Source organism: Homarus americanus, unplaced genomic scaffold, assembly GCF_018991925.1.
Source record: "Homarus americanus isolate GMGI-L3 unplaced genomic scaffold, GMGI_Hamer_2.0 scaffold19318, whole genome shotgun sequence".
Taxonomy (NCBI): Eukaryota; Metazoa; Arthropoda; class Malacostraca; order Decapoda; family Nephropidae; genus Homarus; species Homarus americanus.
The window spans coordinates 1,804,780-1,819,956 of record NW_024732238.1 but is presented as its reverse complement, the minus strand read 5'-3'; the positions used below and the strand labels follow the sequence as shown (position 1 = coordinate 1,819,956).

General features: G+C 42.4%; 1 protein-coding gene across 3 annotated transcripts in view; it reads right to left on the bottom strand.

Moving 5' to 3' along the window:
• The window catches only part of LOC121868279 (dystonin-like), a 38,107-nt gene extending 23,895 nt beyond the window's left edge, over nt 1–14,212 (bottom strand). For all 3 annotated transcript variants that reach the window (XM_042368703.1, XM_042368704.1, XM_042368705.1), the window contains exon 1: nt 13,988–14,212. In XM_042368703.1, coding sequence (XP_042224637.1) covers nt 13,988–14,152 — 165 coding nt within the window. In that variant the 5' untranslated portion in view covers nt 14,153–14,212. The remainder of the gene's footprint in view (nt 1–13,987) is intronic.
• Nucleotides 14,213–15,177: the final 965 nt, after the last annotated feature.

Here is a 15,177-nt window from a genome sequence, read left to right as displayed (position 1 = left end):
AGTGTCCTGATGTTTGTGTTTACAGTGACCCTTAATGTGTGTGTTTACAGTGACCCCTGATGTGTGTGTTTCAGTGACCCCTGATGTGTGTGTTTACAGTGACCCCTGATGTGTGTGTTTACAGTGACCCTTAATGTGTGTGTTTACAGTGACCCTTAATGTTTGTGTTTACAGTGACCCTTAATGTGTGTGTTTACAGTGACCCTTAATGTGTGTGTTTACAGGCCCTTGATGTGTGTGTTTACAGTGACCCTTAATGTGTGTGTTTGGTATTGTAATGTGTGTGTTACAGTATAATGTTTGTGTTTACAGTGACCCTTGATGTGTGTGTTACAGTGACCCTTAATGTTTGTGTATTATAGTGACCCTGATTTCTACATACACATTCCTCACCCTCCTCTCAGACATAGGCATAAGGAAGACATATGTTATATCGTCAGTTGAAGAGAGAGCTTCTCTCTTTCCAGTGAACTATCTCTCTCTTTGTCTCTCTTTCTCACTGATAGTTTGAGGGAGCTAGGAGCAGAGACAGAGATAAATGGTATGGGAGAGAAGAGAGAGAGAGAGGACTCTCTCACACCTTAGAAACATCAGTTATCTTCACTATCCTTCACCTTAACTCCACTACATAAAAATACACATATTTTCGTGAGTGTCCGGCCAGGAGGGGAGTCGGCCAAGTCAGGAGGAGGAGAATTTGTAGGTAAGAATGATGGTGATGATGATGATGAGAAGTGGGAGGAGGGTGGGGAAGAGTAGGAAGAGGAAGAGAAAGAAGAAGAAGAAGAAGAAGAAAGAGGTGTCGGCAGCTCCTTGGACCTTAGCCAGGCACGCAGGGGGGTAGAGGGGGGACCTCGACCCATCCCCAGGTAAGACTAAGCTAGATTTTTACAACAGAGACACACTAAGGAGCTGACCACAGTGACGGCGACGGAGATGAAAGAGGTGAGGAGAGGGAAGGGGAGTGGGGGTGAGGGGTGAGAGAAAAGAGTGAAGAGGTGGGGAAATGGGGAGAGAAGGTAGGGATTGGAAGAGGAAGAGATGAAGGTGTAAAGGAAGAGCAGATGACGTTACACAATGACGAATGAGAAGATAAGAGAAATTCGAGAGGAAGAGACAAGTGAGGAGGGAAGATAATGACGGTATGAGATTATCACAAACGATAAACACGAATTAAGACATTAACACACAGGGGTAGGGGCGGAGAGGGCTGTGTGTGTGTGTGTGTGTGTGTGTTCTCTCAAAAGGTGTCAGTGTGAGTCAGTGTCTAGAAAGTATAACATATCGGATGGTGTCAGTGTAACTCAACGGTAGATGTTTTTCCCAGTACCACACACACACACACACACACACACAACACACACACACACACACATGGCACACACACACACACACACACACACACACACACACACACACACACCATCTGCCAGCTAGTTCAGTACCACAATAAGAAAGAAAGAGGAAAAGAAGATTGAAATTGTGAAACTTATGTGAAAGATATGTGAAAGTTATGTGAAATAGCTCCATAACTTGTCGTAGGAGATTATAACACGGTACTGATGACTCCTGTATCAATATTGGGAAATAATAAAATATCAGCGTAAGATTATTAACGACTTGGAGTTAAAAAGAGACAAATAAATAAAATCTATTGTTAGTTATTGGTAATTTAACCTTATCGCCATCGTGAATTTAACCTCTGAATATAACGGAGGATAAAGTTAACATATGGGGAAAAAGTTAAAGATTTGAGGAATATTAACTTTATCAGGTAATTTTTTCACAACCTAACCTAACCTGTTGTACAACAGATATATTTATCTTTCATTATTAAATTTTTCAAAGGATGAGGCACAGAAGGGAAGGGAAGGGGGAAGGGGAAGGGGAAGGTTAATGAAGTAGAGGGACGAAATTTGTGGTTCTGGGTTTTTTATTTTTATTTTTTTAGAGGATTGGGGGGAAGGAGGGAGGGGAGAGGAACGAAGGAAGGAAGGACAGGGAGGTAATGGAATGGTGAAGGGACGGATGACAAAGGGGATAAGAGGATGGGCAAGGGGGGGGGAGAGAACGAAGGAAAGAGAAAGAGAGAGAAGGAGGAAAGGGTGAGAAACAGAAGGAACGAAGGAGGAAACGGGGGAAAGGAAGGATGGGAGAGAGAGAGAGAGAGAGATTAACGAACACACTCGCACCTGTCTATACTGTTAACGAAATTCTGGTCCGCCTTTCTAACGACTATGTCAATCATACCGGCGGTGGGCAGACTAGACATCACCTCATCATCATCTAAATTACACTCATTATTCTTCATTCCAGCGCTAACGACGGAGTGTGCAAGGAAAAAAATAACACACAATAATAAAGCGATAAACACACACACACACACACACACACACACACACACACACACATTAAACCAAAGAAAAATAAAGATTAGAAGGAAAATTGGGTTTTAATGTTACCAGTTTAGGATTATTTTGAGTTGGAGATAAATTTTAGGATTATGGGAATAACTAGCGTGGTGGAGGTGAAGGGTGGTGGAGGGTAAGGTGGAGATGGTGGGGAGGGGAGTGATGGAGGATGGTGGTGGAGGAGGTGATGGAAGGTAATAATGATAATAATAATAATAAAGAAGAAGAAGAAGAAGGCGTCGGCAGGTCATAAACGTGAATCATAATATCAGAGAGACATATTCAGCTTCTTTCAGTTACAAAGTTGGTCTGCCGTGCGGTCTTTTTACTCTGGTGGTGTTGACAGTGGTCTGGTGGTCTGAATTGGATAGCTATTCGGTTTCTAGTGGTCTCTTGTGGTCTTTTGTCACATTAAATCTCTGGTCTTTGGTCTGTACTCCAATACACAATGGTCTAGTGGTCTCTGTCTCACCATATAAAGGGTCTAGTACTCTCCTGGACCACACCATGGACTACTGTGGTAGGTCGCGTGGTGTGGTGTGGTGTGGTACGTGCTTTATCTAACAAGGTAATATGAGGGTGACTGTACCACACACACACACAGGCTGGGCTGGATGGTCACCTTTAATCTAGCGGTATAAACTTACTTTCCAGTCCCAACTTTTGATTAATTAACTCAGGTGAATCAAGATGAATTTACCTGTATAATATTGGATGTTTCTTTACTTCCTGGTGATGATGTTATTGGGTCGAGATGTGTGTTATGTGTAGGTACATGTATACTGTATATAATGTACTTAATTCATGTAGATCCACAATGGAAACGTGGGGAGGATAAATCTTGAGATACTTATACAAAAGGTTTATAGAAAATAATTGGCGTTCTCACTTAAATCAAACCTAACCTAACCTAACCTAACCTAACCTAATAATTCTTCAATAAAAGGAGGAATTTATTTTCATTTTTTTATATATAAAGAGAATGTTTGTGTGTGCTTCCTGTTCATCGGACTGTTTGAGAGTGATTTCCTTTAGAGCTACAGGTAGAGGGCTGCAATTCGGCGTAGAGATCAAGTGTAGTGTAGTGTAGTGTAGTGTAGTGTAGTGTAGTGTAGTGTAGTGTAGTGTAGTGTAGTGTAGTGTAGTGTAGTGTGGTGTAGTGGAGTGTAGTGTGGTGTAGTGGAATGAGTAATTTCTATAGTGTGGATAGTGTAGCACTGTAGATTAAACAGTGTAGTTAATGTAGTAATGCAGTAAAGTATCTCGTATGACTCCCAGGTGTTATTCATCCTGCACTGCTAAATACGTCTTGTTTTGGCTTACGGCGTTACAATATGTTAATTAATAGACTGCTGGGTGAAATTATATCTCGGCATAACTTGACAACTTTGCTTTTGACGATACGAGGTGTTTCCCGTCAACACCACACAATTGTATGTTATTTTTGTACCAGTTATCCCACATCATCATGGATCAGGGCGGAGGTTATGTTCAACACCTATGAACCGAAGATTGAGGCACTTTACTCTTTCCTCTAGTGTCCATACAACAAGTTCCTCAAAATTGATTTTTTTTTACTAAGAAACTCACAAAACAGATTAGTTTGTTGACAGTTTTACTAGAAAGAAGTGTGTGTGTGTGTGTGTGTGTGTGTGTGTGTGCAGTAGTTTGGTTTTTCATGTTACCAGATATTTACTGTTGTGAGGAAGAACAAGACTGTTGGTTTTGTATCGTTGTCAGTAGTTGGCAGTCTTTCAACAGTCATCAGTCAGTGGACACCCAGAGGACAACCACGAAGGAGAGAGAGAGAGAGAGAGAGAGAGAGAGAGAGAGAGAGAGGAGAGAGAGAGGGGGGACCTTGCTCAACACACACACACACACTCAGACTGGTCAGTAATAAGGGAGGTCGAGGAAGCAGAATCTAGCTAGCTCGGGTTGTCTTGCCTTCACACCTCAGGTATCAGGGGCCAAGAAGTCGCTAACAGGACCCTGAACTCTCCTCCTCCCTCCTCCTCTCTGTAGTACCCCCTTATGCCCTGGGTGCCACATTTGCACAGGGGAGTCGGTCGGTGGCACCATGGTCGCTATAAATGGCCTGGTGGTAGTGGTAGTGGTGGTGGTAGCGGTGGTCGGCATGCTAGAAGTGAGGTGCGGGCCGTTTCTCCAGAAGGCTGAAGCCATAATGTGAAACCCGAACACCGCATTGCCAAAGGCCTCTCCCCCACTATCTTCACTCTATGACTCTCATCCTTCCCCCTCTCCTCTCCCCACCCCCATCTCCCCGACTTAGCTAGCCAAAACTCTTCACCTTCCCTCATCCTCCCCCCCTAGTCTGACACACATTCACGCACCCTCCTATCCTCCTATTATTCCCTCCATTCCCTCTCTCCTCCCCACTGCACACCATTTAACCCCCTCACACCCCATTAACCCCTCCTCCTTCCCCTTTACACTTTCTCCTTCTCCTCCCTCTCCTCCTCCTCCTGCCTGTCCACTATGAGGAAATCCCCACCGTAAGTTAATGCCCTCTGCACGCATTTTGTTAACATAACACGTAGTACCCGCAGCCTACCTTTACCCCACCCCTACCCTACCCCACTCCAACCCCACCCTACCCTACTCCCACTCCCCACCCTACCCTACTCCTACCCTACTCCTAACACCCTTACCTTTACCCCTACCCTACCCAACCCTACTCCTACTACCCTACCCGCAGCCTACCCTACCTACTCCTACTCCTTACCCTACCTCACTCCTACCCTCCACTGTTTACCTAAATCATTCGTTTTCCCAGCCTCTTACTCAGCTACGCCAGTGTTGTTTATATGGTATAATCTGTTTTGTTTTTATATAATATTCTGACTTAATAAACTGTCTCCATTACTCTACTCTATACTAACCTACCTATCATAAGACCCACACGCCTTACCCTATCCTACACGCTCTTTGACCCATCATAGGTCCTATACATTCGTTGTTTACTTCCTATAAAGCTATACTGACTCGTATTTAATTACCACCACACACGTATACCACACGACCTATAACTCATCCTACGTTATGGTCGAGTCTACTAAGGTTCACCCATTAGTGATGTGGTAATACAGAGAGAGAGAGAGAGAGAGAGAGAGAGAGAGAGAGAGAGAGAGAGAGAGAGAGAGAGAGAGAGAGAGAGAGAGACCATTTAACACAACACAACGAGCGAGATAGGGGAGATGAACACACAAACATGGTACAGTTGTCAACACAGTATTAGGGAGATGTTGTGGACATTCCTAACACAGAGTTACACTATTAATTCCAAATGAGATCCAAACTTTTAATTAGGTCGTAATTACAGGCGTCCGGAACTTGAATTACATAATGTACACACGAACTGGGCACCATTGTAGCGGTAGGTGTAAAAATGTACTTGTTTATTGTAATCATGGAAATACAAATGTAATTATACATATATACACTATATGAATGTGTGTGTGTGTGTGTGTACATTACAGTATGTGTACGTGAGGAGATGCGTGTGTGTGTGTGCTATAAATACGACCCCCCACCAAGGCCAACACTGATACCTGGCTCTTCCTCCTCTCCCAGCAACACTCTTGCTCTCTCCATTTTCTCTCCCTCACTTTCTATCTCTCCTTTCATCCATCCTTCCGTCTCGTTTTCACTCCTCCTTCGTCTCTCTCTCTCTCTCTCTCTCTCTCTCTCTCTCTCTCTCTCTCTCTCTCTCTCCGTAAGCCAGGCAGCCTGAAGCATATATCTTATAAGGCCTTTGTGAAATCTGATGACGTTGGTTCTGAAAATTAATACTTTGATTCAGGGCTGTTATTAATCGCGTGTGTGTGTGTAGGTTGCAAGGTCAAAGGTCACCTGATATTGACCTTTTACCTGGCGGTCCGAGAGATGTTGAGGAGATACTTAAAGGTTAGGTTAGTTTAGGTTAAAGTGGTATCACAATCCAACTAAAGACTGATTTGTGTTTACATAATGGTGAAGAATTTCTCGTGTGTTGGTATAAAACCTAATGAACTCTAGTGCCGAATTAACATCTCAATGTCTTGATTGTATGTCAGTGTCACCTAACCTAACCTAACCTAACCTCACCTAAGTTACGTTTTTTCATCATCATTTCGTGAGTTGTGTTTATGATCCAAGTCAATGTTCGTTCGTGAGCTGAAATCCTCCTCTTCTGATTCAGCGAGAAAAAGGAGCGCCGTTCGTGGGCATCCCTAATGACGTCACGGCATTAATAAAAATAAAATGCTATCAAAAGAGTTTATTAATCAGTACATGGTCCTCTTTTAGCTCCATGACGCGAGTGGGATCAGATAAAATTCCACGTCGGCAAAGAATAAACTCCGGGGTGGCATCAGGTGTTTATTTATGACGGGGCTAATTCTGACCAGTCAGTGTCACAACGACTTTGGCAGTGAGAGGAGGTATGGCAATTTGTCTCTCCGCCTCACGTTTATTTCCTATATTTTTCATCATAATGAGCGCCGCTGTAGACAGAAGACGGGTCATCACCTGTCTGGCTTACCTGCCATTATCGTGTTATTATGATTCGGAGGGAAGATTAGCGAGCGTTTGCCTGGCGTAGTTACTATAAGAGAGGGTTCGTCTGGCGTAGTTATTTTAAGGAAGCGTTCGTCTGGCGTAGTTATTATAAAGGCGAGTTCGTCTGGCAGAGTTACCTTAAGGACGCGTTCGTCTGGCGTAGTTACCATGAACATGTCACTGCAAGCTAGTGTGGGACGCCAGGCGCTGGTCAATGCTCATGTTGGCGTAGTTTTTGTGACAATTTTCATGTCGTGATGCTGCTTTGGGAGGGGCATGTAAAGATCAGTCTTCCTCACACACACACACACACACACACGTCTTTCTTCCCTTGTCATGTTATCTGACTTATCTAATAATAATAATAATAATAATAATAATAATAATAATAGTAATAATAATAATAATAATTATAATAATCATCATCATCACCATCACCATCATCACCATCATCATCATCATCACCATCATCACCATCACCATCATCATCATCATCATCACCATCATCATCATCATCATCATCATCATCATCATCATCACCATCACCATCATCATCACCATCATCATCATTATCATCATCATGATCACCATCATGATCACCATCATCATCATCATCACCATCACCATCATCATCATCATCATCATCACCATCATCACCATCACCATCATCATCATCACCATCATCATCATCACCATCATCATCATCATCATCATCATCATCATCATCATCACCATCATCATCACCATCATCATCATTATCATCATCATGATCACCATCATGATCACCATCATCATCATCATCACCATCACCATCATCATCATCATCATCATCACCATCATCACCATCACCATCATCATCATCACCATCATCATCATCACCATCATCATCATCATCATCATCATCATCATCATCATCGTCATATCTTTAGTTTATTCGGTGACTTTTGCACATTATTATTAATTTTATTATTGTTCTGTTGTTCTTGTTCTTCTGTTATGTTCACCTTCATATATATACGTTGTTATTGTTCTGTTGTTATGGTTCTGTTCTTCTTGTTCTGTTTTGTTCAATATCGCATTGTGAAAATTTATCTCCTTAATATATTTTGTCCAATTTTGTACATGTCTCGGTAAGAACAATTTGCTCTATGAACAATTTTATGCATATATTGTTCTTGTTCTTTTGTTCTATGTGAAATTTTTGCACAATGCCAATTAGTTTACTCTTGTACTCGTCAGAGGGAGTACACGTCCATCTACTCTATGTACTATTTCGTTGGTTTACTGTATAATAAATTGAAAAGTACACTTGATTCAGTTGTATATATCTATTATGCATTAATAGTTACAATAAGTATATTTTCAGCAGCTTTAAGTAGTTATTTCAAGGCAACAACAGAAGGAGTTAAGCTGTGAAAATAACTCCCTGCTCTGACGTCATCAAGCAGGTAGCGCTGTTGCCATATGGTGTTATGGTGAGTCATCAATTACCATGGTGTTCGTCGTGTTTTTCTTCCTCTGTCAGTCTGTCTCTATTTAGAAACCTCTCTTGTACGACCCTATTAAGAGCTCCACTGTATAGATCGTGTTCTCAACCTCCTCTTCTCATTGTATCGGAAATATTACACCACAGAAATCGTCACTACCGAGCAGACATACGTACAGGAGTATAATTTTGTAAAGGTAAGAATCTAATTTGCATAGTTTAATCCACAAAATTATATAACTTGTTTTAGAGAGTAGTGCATAACCTAAGTGAGATAATTATTAGTTTGAGAGACAGAAGAAGACAGAAACTGGGCCGGGAGAATTAGTGAAGATATTTTGGGGCGGTGGGCTGTGGTCTCCTACCCTCAGAACTTAAGACGTTAACTACTAGAGTGTGATTGGTCCATTTATGTCAACAAGATATTTAGAGAAGGATTGAAACTTGCCTATTTCTTCACGTCGAGGTTCGTGTCTGTGTTAAGTGGCACATGATTACTAAGAAACACACACAACACACACACACACATATGTTGCAGACACATATTTACTGAAGGACACATCCATAATACCCACACATATGTTGCAGAGACACATAAGACATCCACTACACACATATGTTTACTTGATCTAAGGAAGCCAAATATAGAGAGGAATTTTAATTGGTTGAAGCTGTACCGTCTCCACCAATCAGACAGAGGGAATACATTACCTCTGGTGTGTGTAAACAACATATTTGATCTTACTTGGTATTTAAATATTTTCTATATAAATTATAACACGGAATTTACCAATGGACGGTGATAGTAATTTCCAGATAAGGTTAAATTTGACGACACAATTGACTGGAAACTTTTGACAATATTTAACTTGTTTTATTTAGGGGATGACGTAGATAAAATAATTCGTAATAAAAAACATTAATTTATTCAGATTTTTCTTGGGATTAAACTTTTTTTTAGTAATTAATTCTGATATACTTCATAGTGAAATATATCGTTCAATAGTTATAAAATGAATGGTATTATGACCCAGAAATAGAGGTCAGGATCGTAAAGGAATTTTGGCATCAACTTCACGTCAACACATTACTACATATTTTCCAACACTTATTAATTAAAGTCAGTAAATTGTTTTATATACATGTACTGTATATGTATATTGTATAATCTGTATTGTATATGTGTAATGTATAACTGAATTGCCTATACATACTGAATCAATGTAATTTTGTGTGATGATTTTGGCTAAACTTATTTCCACCAGCAAGTCTGTAATTTCTTTGTCAGAGGGTAATGAGCACTTCCGAAAAACACACACACACACACACACACACACACACACACACACAAACAAAAATAAAACAAACCTACAACTTTTGACCCAGATCCGCCTGTCGTGTTTAAATTGGCATCTTCAGAAAAAATAAAATAAAAATAAAAATAATATTAAAGACGCCATGATTACACAGCCGTACATCGCCTCTGTTGGTTGATACAGAGACCATATGTAACAGAGACAACGGCTATTAACGGTATTTACAACGGTGCTCAGAGTGGAAAGGAACCATGTGTAACAGATTCAACCCACCTGCGTCGCCCCCTAACAGGGAAATAAAGGGGGTGGAGAGATGGGGAAGGGAGGGGGAGGTAGGGTGAGGGGAAGGGAAGGTGAGAGGAGGGGAAGGGAAGGAGGGGAAGGGGTAAGGAAATGAGAGGGAGGAGGAGGGGGGGAAGAAGAATCTGGTTCACCCAATAGTGAGGACAGCTTGGGGTAGAGCGACCTTTGTTGGCTATAATTCGCGGGGGAAAATAGCCAAGATGGCGATATTCTCCAACGTATTGTAATTCTCCATAATGTTTAGGTTAGAAGAGAGAGAGAGAGAGAGAGAGAGAGAGAGAGAGAGAGAGAGAGAGAGAGAGAGACGATGCCTCCATTAATCTCTGACAAAACGGGAGTAACTCTACCTGTAACTATGAGAGACAGATAGACAGACAGACAAACAGACAGACAGACAGACAGACAGACTCTCCTTCCAATCACTGCCATTCATCATTCTCACTGTATATAAACAATGCAGGTATACAGTTCAGCATGTATACACCACGTATAATAGTTAGGTACAACGTTGGCAATATTTCTGTCTCAAGTCCATTAAGAACTGGTAGCGGCTTGTGGTGGCTGTGACATCATCCTTTCTCTCTCCTCTTTCCCTCCTCCTCTTCTCCCTTCCCTCCTCCTTCCCCTTCTCTTCCTCCTCTTCCCTTCCCTCATCTTCACCCTCTCCCTCCTCCTCACCTTCCTCCCACTCCCCCCTCCTCCTCCTCCTCCTCCTCCTCTCCCTCCCCCTTCCTCCACAAGCTAGTCACAGAAAACGGATTGTGGGAGGAAGTGACAGGTGGTGGTGTCATATTGCCGCTGAGGTGCCATAATAGCTCCTGACACCCACCACCCCTAACCATGTACGGTGCCATGACATACATTACTCGTGCCATGACACTTATGTTATCCTGCCAGCGTGTGTGTGTCGGGGGAGGGGGGGGGGTCGTGTTCGTCTGTTGCTGTTTCATTTGTTCTCTTATTGTTGTTGTTGTTGTTGTTGTTGTTGTTGTTGTTGTTGTTGTTGTTGTTGTATTGTCTTCGTTGTGTTTAGTGTTTATCTAGTGGCTGTAGTTTTTGTTGTTGTTGTTGATATTTATTAATTTTGTTATGTTTGTTGTTGTTTTAGTTGTTGTTGTTGTTTTAGTTGTTGTTGTTGCTGTCGTTGTTGTCGTGATTGTTGTTGACAAAACCATAAAACGATAAAAAAACCACCAAATAAAAAAAAATGGATAAAATTAATAATGAAAACATGAATAATAATAAAATGCAAAAAAAAAACAACTATGAAAAAACGAAATAAACTAAACTAAAACGAACTAAAAATTATGAAAAAAAAACACTGAACAAGGAAACAAATTAAAAGGTGAAAGAAAAAATGACAAAAAACTTAACGAGGGAAAAACTGTCGGTAAAAACTTGAGGTGTTTGGGTACTAAAAACCAGGTGGGAACTGCCTGTCTCGTTACCTGCCTCACCAAGTTTAGTAAAATCATAAGCAGAAAGTCGGTTGAGTGTCTGAGGTACAGCATCAACATGGCGGTCACTCCACATACTGAGTTACGGAAGTACAACATGACGATCACTCCACATACTGAGTGAAGGAGGTACAACATCAACATGACGGTCACTCCACATACTGAGTGACTGAGTGACGGAAGTACAGCATGACGGTCACTCCACATACCGAGTGACGAAGGTACAGCATCACGGCGTATGCGAATAACATTAGATCCAGATACTCAAAGACTCATAAGTTACGGTAGAGTCTGTGTGTTATATTGGGTCCACATACTGAGGCTCTGAGTTAGTTTCTTCCATTTTGGTGTTGACGAAGCGTATCTAGTTACAGTAGAGTCTCTGTGTAATTTCGAAACCATTTTGGCTCGTCGTTCTGTGTGTGTGTGTGTGTGTGTGTGTGTGTGTGTGTGTGTGTGTGTGTGTGTGTGTGTGTGTGTGTGTGTGTGTGTGTGTGTGTGTGTGTCAGGTGAGGTGAGTCAGGTAGGAGGGTTCTCACACCTGCACGAGGACCGACAACATCTTTTCATAAGAACCTTTGAGGATTCTTCCGCGTCTCTCAGGGAAAAAAGTTTTATTTCCTGTGTCTGAGAAGTTTTTTTTTCTGTTTTGGGATTTTTTTTCTTCTGTGTTTGTTCCAGCAATCATGTTGATGCACTGTTCACCCACTGAATGACACTTGTGGCTCTGGTTCTCAGTCTCGCCGGGTTAACACTGATCACTGTTTGCTTTCACGCCTCAACTATACCCTCCTTTGTGACCTTTTTCCCCCGTCGTGCTATTTTTTTTCACTTGTTGTTGTAACCGCAGGCGAAGAAAGTACATCCACAGAACGTATTTTTTTTATCAGTATCTCAGGTAATCATCACTGTATTTTGTTTCGTCTTGAGTACACAGGTAAACAATCAATAACAGGTACAGTACATCTGGTCTTGTTCCTATAATGTTGATCGTGTAGGTAATACAGTAGTTTATTCTCCTGGGTGATTCTGTTTATTCTCAACATCTATTTCCAGTTCGTCTTTTGTCTGGTTTTCTCTCTACCAGGTCAACTGTCTGTTATCCTTATCAGTAATGCCACATGTGTATCAGTACAGAGGTCATTTTATGAACTTAAGACTGGGTAAGTCTTCCTCTGTAATGTTCATACGACAAGTGAACCAAATATCATATTCATCCAAACGATGATTTTTGTACAATGCCAATTTTTGTGGCTTTACTGATAAAAATGACACTCTGTATTTACTAATTTATGTTGATTTACTACAAAATAAACACACCACATGAATCTTATTTTTTTACTTTGCTGAAAAAAGACTTGGGTGATATCTGTTGTTCTCTACCACATCTAGACTCCTTGTGATTCTCTTAAAACACACTGGGTAGGGGATTGGGCTGTGTCTCTGTGTCAGCTGATCCTTTACCCAAACTTTATTAGAGGATTTGATCCCCTTCTCATGTGTGTGTTTAGACGAGCGTCCCCTTTGTTTACTTTGTGAAGGACACACGTGGAAGTATTTACACAATATCAAAACATTAACCTTTTATAGCTGGTGTGATAGGGAGGAGCTCTTTAAACATTGTACTGTTTATCTTTGTAGTGAACTGGATTTAAATCTAATGGGAATTTGTGAGAGAAATATGAAATAGTGTATTTTTGGTACTAGTGAAGGCAAAGTGGCTCCCCTTGGTACTGTGAGAGGTGGTAGGTGTAGTGAGTGGTTGTGGTGACTACTGTTATGTTGTGGTGACTACTGTTATGTTGTGGTGATGTGGTCAGTGTGAGGTGAAGGTGTTTCATAATGGATGGAAATTTGTGATGTAAGTTTAGTGGTTGAGATGATATACTGTACGTGTTGGTGAGGCAGTGTGCAGGGCGAGGGCTGGAGGTCAGGTTTATAACTGTGGGGCGTCTGTGTGTTGTAACAGATATAGTGAAGGTTTGTTCTGGGGTATTGGTGTGACATATATAGTGTTGCAGTGTTGGGTGATACATGCCTGTAGTTTTGTGGTGTTACATATGTGTAGTGTTGTGGTGATACACATATGTAGTGTTGTGGTGATACACATGTGCAGTGTTGGGTGATACACATGTGTAATGTTGGGTGATACACATATGTAATGTTGGGTGATACACATATGTAATATTAACATACACAATCCCTCATGACATCTGATATTGGTGGTGTTGGCACGACACTGAGAGAGAACTGCACTCGGGTAGGGGACGCCGCCTGTGTGTGTGTGTGTGTGTGACTTAATCTCGTCATGCTTTCAACACAAGTATTGGAGTCGCTACTTGTGGCTACTCTCGCACCTTCTTGTGACTACCGCTAGCGTGCACCGCTACATAGCCCCGTCATCTACTCATGCGCTATGTAAGGACCTCTAGGGGCGCTATGCACTCTGTTACCTACAGTGAAGGTATCCTTGATAATCTTGAACTCCTTGGCGGTGTACTGGGTGTTAGCCATCACCTTCCCGATGATGGCCTCAATGTTGTCCATCCATTCCAGGTACTTGGAACATCGGAAGTCATACACCTCCTTCACGAAGCCGTAGTTCTCCTGCCAGAAGGTCATTCTGCTGCCGCGGGCCCACCAGGAGGTCGAGAGGTAAGTGAGGGGAGGGCGGCACGAGCACCGTCCACGTCGACCTCGCCAACGCCTCACGCTTATGATATTCCGTCACTATGGGGCGGGGCCACCCCCTCACCCCATCCAATCATCGCCCGCCCCTCTACAGGCCGGCCACCTGTTTGTTGGCACTATGCCTGGGGTGGGGTGGCACCATACTACATCCACCACCCTTTGCAGTCAACCCTCCCTTGGCCTCCTTACATCTACCACTACCTCCAGCCTCCTGTGCCGACCTCACCCCCCTAGCCAAACCACCATCACAACTACTATCACCACCACCACCACCACCCACCACCATAATCACCTCTACCATCATCAATACCATTATCATCACTGTCACTATCACCTCTCTCCTGACCCATCACCCGGTGCCACCACCGTGACCACTTCACTCACCACTAATCAAGCGGGACCCGATTATATATCAAGCGTTCAAGTTATGATCTCCTGTGATGTATAAATAATCTAGGCTGCTATAATTATCCTTTGTGAGAAGCGGCGGTCGTGTGGATACAGCGCTCGTCTCAGTCCTAAGGTTCGCTGGTTCGATCCCGGGATAATCTCACTCCACCTAGCTGTAGTTTTCAGGTGGGGGATAGAAGGCTGTTGCTTGTTGTACAACACACAGAGAAGCAAGATATAGTTGAAAGAGGTTCCCATTGGTATGACTGCTCGTTAGAGACTGTGTGGATGCAGCACACTGTATACTAAGCCTTCAGTACACAAGGAGTCAGCATGGCCGGTACTACACGCCACCACCTTCACTTAGGTACCCATTTACAGCTGGGTGAACTGGAGGCACCCGGGAATCGAACCAGGAGGCGAGCGTTATATCCGTGATCTCCTCTTTGTGTAACGAAGGCTTAATATACAATATGTTTTATCCACACTGTCCCCAACGGGCCGTCATCACTATGGGACCCACATTGAACTATCCCTTGCCTCTGTGTGATCGTCCCAGTAATGTA